Consider the following 14,927-nt stretch of genomic DNA (forward strand, 5'->3'; position numbering starts at 1 on the left):
TTGCGGGCACCCGGGACAAGCAGGGGAAGCCAAGAGCAAGCGAGTGTATAAGGCACCGAGTGATGAGCCATCAGTCGCTCTATAAGCTAGAGGCTTACAGTTCGTGGATAATCCCATCCATCTCCTGAAGAGTCTTGATAAAAGCCTCATGATTGTCGTTGTACCTCACGCGGGTGTCAGACGTCGGAAGACGACAATACCATGCGTGGACGTACTTGCGGGCGTTAATAGCAGTCTCGAGCCATCCTTTGAGACGTTGGAGAGAATCGTTGAATATGGTGCCGTTACCCACCAGAGCGCGAGCAAGCATGATATACTGCTTGCAGGTGACGTAAGGCACGTATTGAGAGGAGCCTGGGCCGTCCTTGATGAGCTTTGTCTGCACACGGATGCTGATGATAACCCCACGGATATTCACGTCCATGAACGTCAGGCGACCGAAACCATCATGCTCGAGCTTTGAAGCAGCATGGTCGCGAAGCAGGTTGAAGACTTCGACGCCTGCCTCGTGAGCGAGGCCGACCAAGCTGCAGTGATCGAAAGGCAGACGCTCACCGTGCTTGAGCGGCTGGGGCATGTCGGTAAGGTTTCTGTGGGAGCAGATCGTGGGTTTTAGGGTGGAGAGTGAATGTGCTTCGGTCTGAGATGGTGGGTGAACCTTTACTGAAGAATCGGAAGATTGTTGACTGCACGGATCGAAGTAGACCCAGGGTAAGAATCCGATACTTAGTACACCAAGCTGTTGTTGCTGAAGGAGTAAGGATCCGTTTGCTTCACTTTGCTCGTACGCGGATGGTTTCGGTGCCACCAGTGTGGCCGCCCTGACTTTGATGGAAGCACCTAGGCCACCAAATGACGGGTCCGAGACTGAAGTATATTGCAAATTAGCACATGTGTCTTACAAGTCCGATTATGTGGATGTCGCCTTTGGCTTCAATCCCATTGCATTGGCAACTTACGTCGTATCCCAATGTGTGCGGTCCTCAGGCTTGCTGCTGTCTGTGATCCAAGACGTGTCGAGAACGTCAAAGTAGCAGGGCGAGCAAGTACTTGTGATGTGAACTGTTGACTGAGGCTCCCTAGTGCTTGAGCGAGCGTTTGCTTGCAGCCGCAGCTCCGGTTTGGCACGTGCTCGTGTTAGTGAGGTGTGCATTGCCCAAGCCTCAAGTCCGCGGAAGGGACTTGTTAGGACGTTGTTCTCAGGTTGTTGGCACTGCCTCAAAGTTGCAAAAGTGCAGATGAATGAGATCTCTGAATGTAGCGGTTCTTGTGAGGGCCGAAGCTTGCATATACATATGGTGATCTGAAGACAATGAGCAGATACCTTGGAAAAAGGCTCTCAAATCCAACACCTTACACGTGACAGTCCCATCAGTTTCCTGGTCTTACACTGCTAGTAATAATTCACTCCGTGTCATCTTCACCAAAGGCGTAACCAAGCTTCTCACCGACCTTCACATGCATTCCCTTCTCAATGCACCACTTCCAGCCACCCTTCCTGCCTTGGCCATCAGCACCCATGAACCCTTCGTCAAGAGTGGGTCTCCGGCCCTTGGGAGCCTCAAAGACCATCACAATAGTGCTTCCCAGCTGGAAACCACCCATCTCCTCGCCTCTCTTGAGAGGATGACCACCCAGCACACTCGAAGCAGCCTTGTAGGTAGCCTCTGCGTAGCCAGAATATGGCTCGCCCTTCTTTTGCGCCTCCTCTGCGGCATGGTCGGCTTGCGTGTCCGTGAGCAGGCTGTTTGTCCGAAGTTCGCGATCGAAGTTGACAACGATGGAGCCGACATTGGTGGCGCCGACGGGTGTGTAGGAAAAGAAACCATGCTTCCATTTGCCCAACAGGACTACACGCTCGTTGAGAGTGAACAAGCCAGGCAGAGTGCGGACGAGGTAGGGCGAGACAGAGTAGAGTTCACCAGCGAAGTGTCGTCGAGACTCGACGACCCATGACACCGGGGAGTGGAAGCGGTGGTAATCACCAGGAGCTAGGTAGACGACGCAGTAGTAGAGTGCAGTGGGAGTCTCGGGCTGGCCACCAAAGTAGTACCAGGGTTTCGACTTGGGTGAAAGAGCAAGATCTGCCTGCACAGCTGCTTCTGAGCTTGCACGAGACGGCGTACTTTGATCTTCAGCCTTGGTGACGGTTTCGTGAACCTTAGCACCCTCCCTTGAGCGCGGCTGGCCCTTTCCAGACTGAGCAGCACCCGAGAACAACGAGGGAAGATCATAGGAAATACCGTTGACTCGAGCAAATTCCTCATCCGCCTTGATCTTGTCTTCTTCGCCTTCCCTGATCCTAAAGCTGCTCGTCTGTGGTGCTCCGGACTGCCCGGCGACGTTGCTGCTAGGCTTTCCACTTTCGTTTGGCCTGTCTCCAAGCAGGGCGTCCACGGAATATGTCACACCCTTGACTTGTTCGATGTCACCATGCTCGATGACACCGAATTGAACAATCTTTCCGTCAGCCGGGGAGAGCAGAGCATTCGGGTTCGGATCCAGAGGTCGAGCGCCAGGCTTCAGCGTACGATAGAAGAACTCTGCGAGATTGCGAAATTTGTGCAGATCCTTCTCCTCAATTTCATCAAAATTGACACCGAAGACCCAACCATAGAGTTTGAAGCCAGGAACACGTAGGTAATATGGAATATCCATGCTGTTGAACTGGCCCCATAATCTGCTGAGCGCCTTCAGCGGCAGCGTGGACATGATCTGAACCGCCCATGGTCCGCTGGGCCTGATCCTGTGTCTTCCTGGCTGCCGGCCATCTCCTTCTCCATTATCATTCCTCCGCGCCCATTCATCGTCTTGTTTTTGATCGCTAACGTAACTCCGATAGAAGTGGAAGCCGCCGAGGAAAGCCACACCAAGTGCGATGGGAATAGGACTCCATATGATCTGTGTACCGTCTAGAGCTGTTCGAAGCCTTTTCCTGAAAGGCTCTCTTTTGTTTTGCGAGTGTCGTTGGTTGCGTGAAGACGAGAAGTTTCGACCCCTCGGTACCGTGGTCCGGCGATGAAGGGCGGCGCGGAAAAGAGGAGACGTCCGCCGCGAGAAGACCGGTGTCGACATGGTGGGTGATATGGCCCGATGTTTAATTACAATTTCATACCAGGAGGCCGGTGCGTGTTTCCCACGCAAATTCGCGATGAGTATAGTGCTGTGGTTGTCGAGCTCGGAGCCCGCCTTTGCTTCTTCTCCTTGTGCTTCCCCAGACCTGCCACATGACGTTGCGGCAGACTTCGCTAGCGGCCGGCCGAACAGCTTCCCTGCAGCTTCCCCATGAGGCTGATGCCAAAGGTCAAACGTTACAGCCAGCTGGTCACCAACAATTGCGCTCACCGATTGCCACCTCTCATCTTTGCAGCGTAATTTGCCCGGCGCGCTGTTGTTTCCATTTTTCAGCAATGACCGTTTGACATTCTTCTTGACTCCATCTTTTCTTGTAATTCACGATAGCCGTACGCAAATATGGCTCCGAATGATCCGCCAACGGAGATCACTATCAGAGTGAAAGTCCCTCCAGGGCATATTGCTGGAAGCAGCGCCGACGAATTCACACTGGGCGTTCTTCCGACATCCTCACACATCGGCGATCTTCGCCAGCAGATCCAGCAGCTTCTCCCATCAAATCCAAGCCCGGAACGTCAGCGATTACTATACTTCGGCCGAGCGCTCGTCGATAACGAGCAGACGATCGCAAGCGCCCTGAACACGAGTCGAGACACGAGTCAGACGGAATATGTTATACATTTGCTTGTGAAGGGTGAGCAGGATGCAAACGGTGGACAGACAGCTCCGAGTAGGAGGGTTCACAGCGCTCTGGGCGGAGGGCCTGGGTTGCTGAGCGCTGGGTTGCCGCAAGAGCAAGGGAACATTCCTCGAGCTGCCAGTCAACCTGAGGGCGCTGCGCCGCAAGGCTTGCCAACATTACCGCAAGGGCCACATCATCCGCCGTACAATCTGCAGCATGCACAGCACTTGGCGTTGCTCCAGCAGCGGCAAGCTCAGCAAATGCACATGCAGCAGCAGCTAGGTCGCCAGAGAATACCACCATTCGGCGTTCCACCAATGCATACCGGCAGGCCCCTAGCTGGACCTCCGGGTGCCTCGCCTTTAGCCCCAGGACAGCCATCACCGCAGCAGGGCGCACGCAGCGAGGATACTGTTGGATCAGATCAACGAAGCGCGGAACATTCTAATGACCACAACGCGACCGGTCAAGATAGGGCATCTGATCCAGACATAGCCCAAACCCAGGCAGGCGAAACCGGTCAGGCACCACGAGCAACTCAAGTGCCACACAGGCCGGTCAGCGGCCAGGGATTCCATGTGCAAGGCGTTGGCCCGGATGGAAACCGCTTTGAGATCCACCAGCAAACTCTCAATATTCCTTTCCCTGGACAGCCAGGTCCCTTTGGTGCTCCCATGCCACCGATGCCTAGCATGGGTCTTCCTTTTCCTTTGCCAGGCATGGCTCAGCAACGTCCAACAAACCAGCCACAACAACCGAACGCGCCCTCTGCGCTCGATCGTGCAAGACAGAATGTGACAGAGATGAGGCAGATGGTCGACGACATGCGCAATGCGAATGCGACAGAGGAGGATCGCACCCGTATTGCACGATTGCAACAACACATTCAAGCAGTCAACGACTACATTGATCCCTTTGGAGTTGGGAGGCCGAACCCAAGATCTCGTTCTTCCTCGCCATTCCCGCAGAGGATGGCCCAAAGCATGCGATCATCGCCAGCACTTGGGCTTAACCCTTTCATTCCACCGCCGCGAACACCTTCCAATCCCCTGATCCCAAGCCTGGTGCCAGGTGTACGGCAACAGCCATCGTCAAGTCGAGACGTCACTTGCTACCTACTGTCATCGCCTCAGGGACCTCAGGCACTTCTGTTTTCTCCGCAGCATGGATCATATGCCGGTAGCTTTCCTGGCGCAGCAACCACAGGTACCAGCATGCCAGGTAATGCTCCCACTGGGTTTCGCCGGACAGTACACGTGATCGATCCTCATGGCCAGCCGACTCCCACACCCACCCAGACCGCCGGCGCCGCGCATGGTCAACACGGCCAACAAGGCGCCGCACCAGCTGCTGACCCCGCAGTCGCAGTCGCGCACCAAGTCGCTCAACAGCTTAACCAAGCTCAGCAAGCTCAAGCCCGCCCTCCTCCTCAAGACAACGCTCTAGGCCCTCTGCAGCCTCTCCTTGCGCATTTCTGGCTGCTGTTCCGCGTCGTGATCTTCGCCTACTTCATTCTTGGCACGAACATGGGCTGGCGGCGCCCACTTGCGCTCGCTCTTATCGGATTAGGGTTCTGGATGATCCGCGCAGGACTCTTCGGAGAAGGCGGCGTGGCACGCCGCTGGTGGGACGGCATCGTCCGCGTGGAGCAGAGACCGCGCCAGCAGCAGCGGGCGCAGGGCGAGGGTGCAGCCGCTGAAGGTGATCAGCCTGGCGATCAGAGACCGGGCCAGCTTCCTACGCCCGAGGAGCTGGCGCAGCGATTGATGCACGAGCGCGAAGAGGCTTTGCAGCGCGCCCCTCTCCACAGGATTAGAGAGCATTTGCGTCCCGTGGAACGCGCAGCGGCTTTGTTCGTTGCCAGCTTCTGGCCGGGTGTGGGCGAAGCTCACGTTCGTGCTCGTGAGGCTGAGGAGAGGCGGAGAGCGGAGGAGGAAGTGGAGCAGAGGAGGCGGGAGGAGGAGGAGAGGCAGCGGGCTATTGAAGCTAAGAAGGATGGAGAGAAGAAAGAAGGGGAGGGCTCCGGTGATGCTGGAGTCGCTGGGGACGAGAAGTCTGCCGTTGAGGCGGTACAGGCCGATGCCTCAGCGCATGATCGCAAAGAGCCGATCAATGGTGAAGGCGCAGTGCGGTTGCCTGTGTCTACGGGATCGACAGAACAGTAGGCATGTACAAGTATGAACATGGCTATTGCCAGCTTTCATTGGGCAAACAGCGGCAACGTACCTAGTGATCGCTTGGTTTTTGTAGAGTTGTCCTTGTATCCACTTGAACGAAACTGCTTCTACCAAGAACTGCGTTCCAGCTTCTGCTAAATTTTGGCCACCGCAGGGAGCTGTATCTTTATATGTACGCACAGCCAGCGTCCTTGGCAGCATCCAGAGGAGAATGGTAATTCCTCAAATTATCATACAACTATTTTAGCCTTCTTGACTCTCCAACGACCAGTATCGTGGATCAGGTGCAGCTGCGTGGAGGTTACCAGGGTTAGGGTTGGGGCAATGTCGCTTGGAAGTTCGCCCTCAGTCAAATTAGCCATAGAGACCCAAGAGTTCAGGGAATATAGAATCATAATGTACACTTATGTAACTCTCTCTTTTTTTTGTCAGCTTTCGATTCCTGACGCAACAACACCCGTTCAAACACCAAGCAAACGTGCGCAGCCATCGACGAAGTGAAGTCGACCTGATCCCTACGAGAAGGAAGCCGGACGGGCCGTAAAGTCGCCGAACTCGTGCAATGCGATTTGAGAGCGTGTCGTCATCAACCCTGACTTTCCAACAGCAATGTTCCCGTCCTTCGGCGCCGTGCCTTACTCAGGTACATTCCAAACCTTCTTCTTTGCATCATCGACCGGCCGCGGCTTTGCACGGAAGCTCCACGGCTGCAACCTACGCGGCACTGCGATGCCGACGATGATGACCATTGGCTGTCGCGATTTGTGCGACACGAGAGTGAGACAGGAAATCGTGAGTTAGGTACAGGCTGCGCCCATATCGTCATCCCTCCCTCCCGTCTCAATGCCTTCGCTCTGAAATATGTAATTTTTTGAATCTTCATCGCGTGTGAATTGGTTGAACCGTTCTTTATCATCTCCTTCTCACTACACTCGCTGTCTGTCACACGAAGACGCGCATTGCTCTCCCCCCAACTCAAACCAGAGCCACGGAATACAGCACTACAAGGCTCCAACAAGCCACCCGCGAACAAAATGTTCGAAACAACCTTCTCCCACAAATCCTCAACTCCTCTCCCCCCCACAGTCTCCATAGCCACCGCGCTCCAACTCCTACACGACTTCGAAACAATCAACCGTCTCAACCCCGACGTGCGCGGGCAGAAACCCATCGAGCCCAAAAACGGCTCCCTCAAAACCAACTCCACATCCGCCTACCCCGTGCAATACTACGAGGTCGAGGATGATCTGCCATTCATCCCCAAGAAACTCTGGAGCGGCGGCGTCCGCTACCAAGCAGACTTCGTCCCGCTGCCCGAAGGCTGCGACATCACTGTGCATGCGCCGGGCGGCTTCACGTCCGTGAACCACTGGCGGCTGGTGCATCAGGAAGAGCGGACAGTGGAGTCTATTCAGGAAGATGGCGCGCCGGCGGTTCAGGAAGTGGATGGCTCGGGACGAACGAAGAGCCGAAATGAGCTTTATGCCACAGGCGGGCAGTGGTATGTGGAGATTGTGAGCGATGCAAAGTGCAGCAGGACGTTTTCCGGGTTTGTCAAAGGGTTCTTGAAGAACAGCCATAGTCAGCTGCAAGGGGCTTTCGTGGATAGGTTGAAGGAGGCTTCGAAGGCGCAGCAGGGAGCTCGTCCGCAGGCTGGAGGTCGGAGGCCTACCATTGGGAGGCGGAAGTCCAGTAGGTTTTGAGGGATCCAGCTATCTTGCGATTTCCCTTCGTTGTTCTAAGCCGAGACGGAACCATGGTAGTTAATGACGACAGTAATGTTTATTCAATTATTCAAATTCAATATAGCGTCGCCTACAAAGAAATCAAAGGAGAGGGCCCTAAAAAGCCAGTCATTAGAGACATAATGCCCTGGATTCACGAAACATCTTACAGGCCTATCTCTTGCCTCCCCTGTTCGCCGGCTTCCCTCTCGTAGGTCCCTTACCAGCTCCACCACCCTTCCTGTCAGGGCCTCTGGCATCGACCTTTCCCTTCTTCCACTCTTTACCGTCTCTCCTATCGTCTCTATCTTGCAATCTCTTCTTCTCCTTGTTACTGAGCTTGCCCTTCTTACCAGAATCCTTAGCTTTGCTGGCCTCCGGACCGTTGAGCGCCATCCGACCGCGATCTCTGGCATTCTCCTTCTCCTTACCCGACTGGAACCAGGTCTTCTTAGGCCTCGAAGCAATCTCATCTTGGTGTTTCATAATGTTCTCACTGCGCGTGATATCGCGCTCGGTAGCTTGCAGAGCCTTCTCCTCCTTCTCCTCACGCATGACGGCTTCGATCTCATCAGCCAGAGCCTCGACGCGCGCGAAGCTCTTGTCGGCTTCTTTGGAATCGACGGTACGCTGCCTGATGATGGCGCCTTGCGCACGAGCAGCCTTCACGGCAGCCTTGACGACCTTGCGATCCGGCTCGGCGGCGAGCGTGCATGATCGACCGGTGCGGCCAGCACGGGCAGTACGACCGACACGGTGGAGGTAGATCTCGTGCGACTGCGGGGCTTCGTAGTTGATGACAGAGTCGACGCCCTTGATATCGAGACCACGAGAGGCGACATCGGTGGCGAGGAGGAAGCTGGCGTTGCCAGATCGGAAAGACTCGATAGCTTGGATACGCTGCTCTTGAGACATGGAACCGTGCAGCTCGGCGGCCTTGAGGCCGCAGAGAGCGAACACGACACGGACGCGGTGAGCCTCTTTCTTCTGCCGGAAGAAGATGATACAGCGGTTGGTGTGGACGTTCTCGCAGAGGTGGAGGAGGTACCCAAGACGCTTTTGCTCGCGTCCGGGGCGCAGGCGGACGAATTCTTGGACGAGACCCTCGACGGTGGACTTCTGGCTGTCGACCATAAGACGGACGGGACGTTGCAGACCGACACGAATCAGATCGTCGACCTTGCTGGTCATGGTAGCGGAGAAAAGCATCGTTTGGCGAGACTTGGGAATTGTGTTGAGAATCTCGTTCAACTCGTCAGAGAAACCCTCTTCGAGCATGCGGTCAGCTTCATCGAGCACCATGATCTCAATGGTATCAACAGCGAAAGCAGAGGAGTTACGCATGAAATCGATGAAACGACCAGGAGTGGCGATAACGATGTCAGGGCGCTTCTTCAATTCCTTCTCTTGTTCGCGCGAGTTGAGACCACCAATGGCTTGACCAAATGTGATGTCGGTGAAAGCAGCGAGCTTCTTCGCCACGTTGAAACACTGCAGCGCCAATTCACGCGTTGGCATCAGGATCGCTACACGGGTAGTTGCGACCTTCTTCGGGCGATACAGCAGGCGCTCCAAGATAGGAATAAGGAAGGCACCCGTTTTACCAGAACCGGTTTGCGCTCCACCAACAACGTCTTTGCCGAGCAGTGCAACGGGGATAGTCTTCGCTTGAATTGGAGTAGGCGCACCAAATCCAATGGATGAAAGCCCCTTCAAGATCGGCCTTGACAGGGACATGGTGTGGAACGCGGCATCCGTCTTCGATACGGGTCCTTTTCCTCCGTCCATGTTGGACTCCGGCGCAAAGAAGGCGTTCCTCTTTGCAACCTCAGCCGGGTCTTCTCTTTCTTCCTCGCCTTCTGAACCGGCTTCGTCGTCTGGATGTGCCACCGGAGCCGCGACATCATCATCTTCGTCGTCTTCCTCTTCGTCTTCATCCCCGTCCTCGGACCCTTCGTCCTCAGAGCCCTGTTCCGCGCCATCCTCATCCTCATCGTCATCGCCAGTAGCTCCCATACCAAATCCATCGGCCGCCAACATCTCATCGTCCTCGTCATCCTGGCGCAGATCTGCCTCACTCTCGCTTTCGGCCTCCGGCGCAGGCTCGTCAACCTTTCTCCTTTTGCCTTGCCTCCGCGCAACAATCTCATCCACATCCACAGCTGGCCCTCCGTGTCTACTCGACGCTGCAGTAGACTGCTGTTGCTGTGCTGCTGCGCCGGCGCCTAGGCCCCATGCATCGAACTCCCTCATACCTTCCGCACCGGGATCCTCGAGTTCGAAGTCGAAGTCGGATGCGACACCATCGTCTTCTTCGTCACCCTCATCGCTACGCTTGCGTTTTTGACCATTGTCGTCCGACTTTTTATCCGCTTTCTTGTTTTTCTTACTTTTCTTAGGCTTTGCGGCCGGAGCCTCTTCCTCTTCTTCGTAGTATTCCTCCTCGTCCGGAATATTCTCGTCGTCCGATAGTGTCAAGACGAAATCATCGTCATTCTTGGTTGATGGTGCCATGGCTGCAATTGTTTGCACCAAATGTGTGTAGTGTCACCAAAAGCGCTATCGCAGGCCTCGTCCTTCGTCTTCACCCCAGCCGAAGCGCTGGAACTTTTTTTAGTCCGAGCCGAGCTTCCCAGATGCGCCCGCTTGCGCCGCGCCGACGGCAGGCGTGGGACGGCCCGCTGAGCCGCATCGAAGCTTAGCCTGACCCTTGAGAAAAGGGTCTCAGAACGTTGGACGGCACTCTCTTCCGTGGATACTGCATTACTGGCATAAACAGGAGTGTTGCTCTCTGCAAAAGGTATACCAGTGGACCGGAAGAGACTGCTTCCGCACAGTGATCCTCAACTCTCTGTCAGCCAGAGGACATCGACGTCACCAGGCAACCAGAAGGACTCAGCGGTGCAGAATCTCAACAATCTGCGCACGGATCCAGTCAAAAAACGGAACCCGGGCTAAAGCTTTTTCCTGAAGGTTGAAGATAGCGAGTTTCACCCTGTCCCGGCGTTTCTGGCATGCATCGGTATGACCAAACGCCTAAGGTTTCTTCCCCGAACAACCGGTTTCGTCTTCCAGCGTGCCTCTGCTGGATGAACCTTTTGCATGCTAGATGCTATCGAATATTTGTGGAATCTGCACGATGCCATCTCTCGAACAGACTCTCAACGACGCAATGGTGGACACCCGACTGTGGGTTCAATGTGCGGTGCTCCGGAGAACCCACACGCCGTGCCCGTGGGGTCCGTTCAATCAAGCTAAGAGTTTTGCAAGCCTCGTGCCGCTTCTTAATCATGCTTATGCTCCCTAAGATCTCCCTTCCCGCAGCCACAAGCGCGCTCTCTCGTCGCGCGATCTTCCTTGTACTTGTTGAGACGCATCTTTGATTCATTTTCCTTTGCTTGACGAAGAATACACAGAGGCAATCATGGGTGTTCTCGCAAAGGTTGAAGACAGGCCAACACCTCCGGCGGTGTACAACTGGCGCGTCTATGTTTCCGCCATGGTGGCTTCCTTTGCTTCGTGCATGATTGGGTACACTACCTCGTTCATCGGAACAACAGTGGCCCTTGACTCCTTTGGCAACGAGTTTGGTTTCGATGAAATGAGTACGGCAGAATCGACTCTCATCAAAGCCAACGTCGTCTCGCTCTTCCAAGCAGGCGCCTTCTTTGGATCGCCTCTCGCGTATACTACATGCCATTACATTGGCAGAGTGAAGAGTCTTTGGATCACTGCAAGCATCTTCATCGTTGGAGCTGCAATTACTTTTGCGTCCATCAACGGTGAGCTGGGGCCGCTTTATGCAAGCAGAATCATTTGTGGTCTTGGTGTTGGCGGTTGCACCATGGTTGTAAGTGCATGGGTGCCCAAAAGGCTCGCTAGTTACCCTTATTGACGGACCGAAGGTTCCTATCTACATCGCAGAAATGGCTCCGCCAGCCATTCGCGGGCGTCTTGTCGGTACATATGAACTTGGTTGGCAAATCGGTGGTCTGGTTGGATTCTGGATAAACTACGGCATGATCAACACTTTGCCTGGAAGCCGGAACCAATGGTTGATCCCTTTCGCCATTCAGCTTGTGCCTGCAGGGATGCTGCTTATTGGCAGCTTGATGCTGAAGGAGACGCCCCGCTGGCTCTTCACGAAAGGCCGGTACGACGAAGGTATCAAGAACCTATGCTGGATCAGGAAACTGGAAGCCGATCACACATACATTCTTGAAGAGATCGCAATGATGGAACAACAGATTCAGGACCTTCCTCGGGGCTTCTTTTCGCCAATCAAGGATGCTTTGGAGGATTCGAAGACCCGTTGGCGGTTGTTCCTTGGTCACTCGCTATTCATTCTGCAGAACTTTGCAGGTGTCAACGCCATCGTAAGTCCGCATTTTCGTCTGGCATTCGCGAATCTTAATCATATACTGACTCATCTCAGAACTACTATTCCCCTGACATCTTCAGATCAGTCGGCATCAGAAGCCAGGATACTATCTACCTTACTACCGGCCTTTTCGGCGTGGTCAAAACGGTCATCACTGTCTTCTGGCTCACAGTTCTCATTGACAAATGGGGTCGTCGCCAACTCCTGATCTTCGGAGCCATTGGCGGTTCCGTGACTATGTTTATCATTGGCGCTCTCGTCACCACTAGGGTCCACTCCGACACCCCTACCACTATGAGCCTGTCATCTTCTGGCATCGCCACCGTCTTCATGGTTTACCTCTGGACGGCCATCTACGTCAACTCCTGGAACGGCACTCCCTGGGTCATCAACGCCGAAATGTTCAGCCAACGCACCCGCAACATCGGGCAGCTCTTCGCTTCGATGGCCAACTGGCTCTGGACATTCATCATCGCCCGCATCACGCCCAACATGATCGACGGCATGGGCGAGTCGGGCTACGGCATGTACTTCCTCTTCGGCGCCGTGACTCTCTGCGGCCTCGCTTTCGTGTGGTTCTTCATCCCGGAGACGAAGTCCGTGCCGCTCGACAAGATGGACCGTCTCTTTGAAATCCGGCCCACTAGCAAGGCTCATCGCACGGTTATGGAAGAGGCGCAGAACGAGTCGTTCGATCATGATGAGATTGTGGCGAAGCTGGAGAAGCCGGACCATGTAGCATAGACACACCGGCGCACTGCGGCACCCGGTGGATTTAGAGGGCTTTTGTAATGATATTTCTTCATAACTTGAACCGAAAAAGATCCGTCAGATTCGGAGACGCTGCGACTCTGCCGCGCTGTGAGGTGAATGCTTGTAAATGGCGCCTTTGAGATAGATTCAGGATTCTACTGCCGTACCATAGTTGCGGTTACATTGCCGTTCTTCGGGTACGATGCCTATTATCTTTACCATTGGCAAAAGCGCCAGGATCGTTGAAGCCCACCAAGTCAACAGAATCATCCGCTCGCTCGTTTAGTACAGAACATTTATGAACATCATATTTTATAGAAGTTGAACAAAGAGCACATACGACCACAGGTCAGTGAAAACTGGGCATCCCGTCCGCTCTGCCATACATAAGCACTGAACCGGGCGACTAGTACTAGAGTGGGTGACCATCTGGGAATCCCGCCTGTTGTATGTTTTTGCAATTGGGTCGCATGACAGTAAGACTAGCATTTGCTTTTTACTTCGTTAACTACCGCTTATCGCAAAGGGCAAGCGAGTGTACAGCGCGGAAATACTTCAAATCTGAAGCTTTCCTTCTATCTTTCTACGCTATGGTTTCAGACGCAGTGGAGAGATCCATCGGCATGGGAGTGGCAATTCTGCAACAAAGTTAGCCATACAAGTCTCAGAAATGACATGCGAGTACTCTCACCTCGCCATTAGCGGTGTCATCTGCATCCGCACTGTCAGAGCCGGCAGAAGACGGCTCAGCGACCGCTGCAGATGTTGTGGTTGCAGATGAAGCTGCAGTACTCTCCGCCGACGAGGCGGTTGTTGTAGCGCTCGCCGATGACGCAGAGCCGGCGCTTGTGGCAGTGGCTGTCGCCATGGAACTGCTCGTCTCGGAAGCCAAGGGGCCAGACGGACCCGGGCAACCTTCGCCTGGCAAGATCATGTCGTAGGCGTATGCCTCCAAAGCAAAGTACTGCAAGCCGTCTGAGTCACGAGTGGTGTTCGTGCTGTTGTTAGCCGCAGCTTCTACGATTCCCTCATAGCCTTCGGCGTAATGGTCGATGAAACCCTGGCCGATCTCTGGCAGGTGGTAGAGACGGTGAATGAGATCCGAGGCCCAGAAAATGAGGCGCGAACTCTCGCGAACATTGTAGCCTTGTGCGCAGAGCGTGGACAGAGGGCGGCGCTCGAAGAAGGAGGTCGGACAGATGACCGTTTCGTGGGAGGCGTTGTCGCCGCGGTAGTGTCCGCCCCAAGCTTGTTGTCATATTAGCATATCTCTTTAAGCTATCGGTGTAAAATAGCACTCACTCGGCATCAGCTCGCAGTTGCCATCGGGGTCGTCGCAGCGGAAGAGAGTCTCTTCTTTGTTGCCGTTGATAACGATGTCGAAAGCGCCGATAACGTCAGTGGTCGGTGCCGAAGTGCCAAAGTATTTGCGGTAGATGTCGCTGGTGTGGCCCCATCTGTTCACATGGTCTTTGGCATGGTGAGCGAGCTCGACGGCCTCATTCAAGCCTTGGCGAAGCTGGTAAGCTTGAGATGCATTGCAGCTCGAATGGATACGGAAGTCATAGACAGCTCCGGCATCCCAAGGCTGTTGTTCGGTGACTTCGAAGGGTGCTTGTCTCTTCGTGAGCTCGATTGGGGTTGGAGCGCCTGATACCGCGAGGGCAAATAGAAGAACGTTTGCGGTGAGAGACAACATTGTCGCTTGCGATGTATGCCGGGCAATCTTCGAGCTGATTCAGGACCCTTCAGCATATGGGCGGCACCTGCAAGTACTTATAAGCTGCCAGGCCATATCTCTGAGTTCAACCGGTGACGCATCAACGCAAATCTCTCACCGTGACCAAGAGTATTGGCTCGGCTAAGCGATGGCGTCCGATGGACAAGACCTTGGCCCTGCCATTGAGGTGAGGTTTCGCTTCAGACTGTTCTTGAGGTTGAGAAGACGTGATTTCCGGCTGGCAAAGCTGATGAGATGAGGGAAGACGGATGAGAACAGGGAGATGGTCGGGCACCTGTGTAAGGTATAATCATAGGAAACTAACTAGCATTGCTGCAACAAGATCTGTTTCAGATGTATCAAAAATGCTGCTTGGTTCTGAAGTGAAGATCTGCCAAGAGTATGGCAATGCAAA

The 14,927-nt window shown here is 54.4% G+C and overlaps 7 protein-coding genes across 7 annotated transcripts; 3 read left to right on the forward strand and 4 right to left on the reverse strand.

Annotated features, from left to right (window-relative positions):
* Positions 1–94: 94 nt before the first annotated feature.
* WHR41_08887 (uncharacterized protein) lies at positions 95–577 on the reverse strand (the record flags this gene model as incomplete). Its single annotated transcript, XM_069377491.1, has 1 exon — positions 95–577. One exon carries the CDS (start codon positions 575–577, stop codon positions 95–97), a length of 483 nt encoding a protein of 160 aa, XP_069225474.1.
* An 827-nt stretch (positions 578–1,404) lies between these two features.
* psd1 (Phosphatidylserine decarboxylase proenzyme 1, mitochondrial) lies at positions 1,405–3,075 on the reverse strand (the record flags this gene model as incomplete). The annotated part of the gene is made up of 1 exon (XM_069377492.1): positions 1,405–3,075. The coding sequence occupies one exon, from the start codon at positions 3,073–3,075 to the stop codon at positions 1,405–1,407; it is 1,671 nt and encodes a 556-aa protein (XP_069225471.1).
* A 399-nt stretch (positions 3,076–3,474) lies between these two features.
* Positions 3,475–5,922, forward strand: WHR41_08889 (uncharacterized protein; the record flags this gene model as incomplete). Its single annotated transcript, XM_069377493.1, has 1 exon — positions 3,475–5,922. The coding sequence occupies one exon, from the start codon at positions 3,475–3,477 to the stop codon at positions 5,920–5,922; it is 2,448 nt and encodes an 815-aa protein (XP_069225472.1).
* Positions 5,923–6,968: 1,046 nt separating this feature from the next.
* Positions 6,969–7,637, forward strand: WHR41_08890 (uncharacterized protein; the record flags this gene model as incomplete). Its single annotated transcript, XM_069377494.1, has 1 exon — positions 6,969–7,637. The coding sequence occupies one exon, from the start codon at positions 6,969–6,971 to the stop codon at positions 7,635–7,637; it is 669 nt and encodes a 222-aa protein (XP_069225495.1).
* Positions 7,638–7,832: 195 nt separating this feature from the next.
* Positions 7,833–10,172, reverse strand: WHR41_08891 (uncharacterized protein; the record flags this gene model as incomplete). The annotated part of the gene is made up of 1 exon (XM_069377495.1): positions 7,833–10,172. One exon carries the CDS (start codon positions 10,170–10,172, stop codon positions 7,833–7,835), a length of 2,340 nt encoding a protein of 779 aa, XP_069225494.1.
* A 910-nt stretch (positions 10,173–11,082) lies between these two features.
* Positions 11,083–12,880, forward strand: WHR41_08892 (uncharacterized protein; the record flags this gene model as incomplete). The annotated part of the gene is made up of 3 exons (XM_069377496.1): positions 11,083–11,508; positions 11,564–12,034; positions 12,094–12,880. 3 exons carry the CDS (start codon positions 11,083–11,085, stop codon positions 12,781–12,783), a joined length of 1,587 nt encoding a protein of 528 aa, XP_069225497.1. The 3' UTR covers positions 12,784–12,880.
* Positions 12,881–13,388: 508 nt separating this feature from the next.
* On the reverse strand, positions 13,389–14,491 carry WHR41_08893 (uncharacterized protein; the record flags this gene model as incomplete). The annotated part of the gene is made up of 3 exons (XM_069377497.1): positions 13,389–13,430; positions 13,484–14,040; positions 14,095–14,491. The coding sequence occupies 3 exons, from the start codon at positions 14,489–14,491 to the stop codon at positions 13,389–13,391; spliced, it is 996 nt and encodes a 331-aa protein (XP_069225496.1).
* Positions 14,492–14,927: the final 436 nt, after the last annotated feature.

Source organism: Cladosporium halotolerans (genome assembly GCF_011745625.1).
Source record: "Cladosporium halotolerans strain TM138-S3 chromosome Unknown Sca52, whole genome shotgun sequence".
NCBI lineage: Eukaryota > Fungi > Ascomycota > Dothideomycetes > Cladosporiales > Cladosporiaceae > Cladosporium > Cladosporium halotolerans.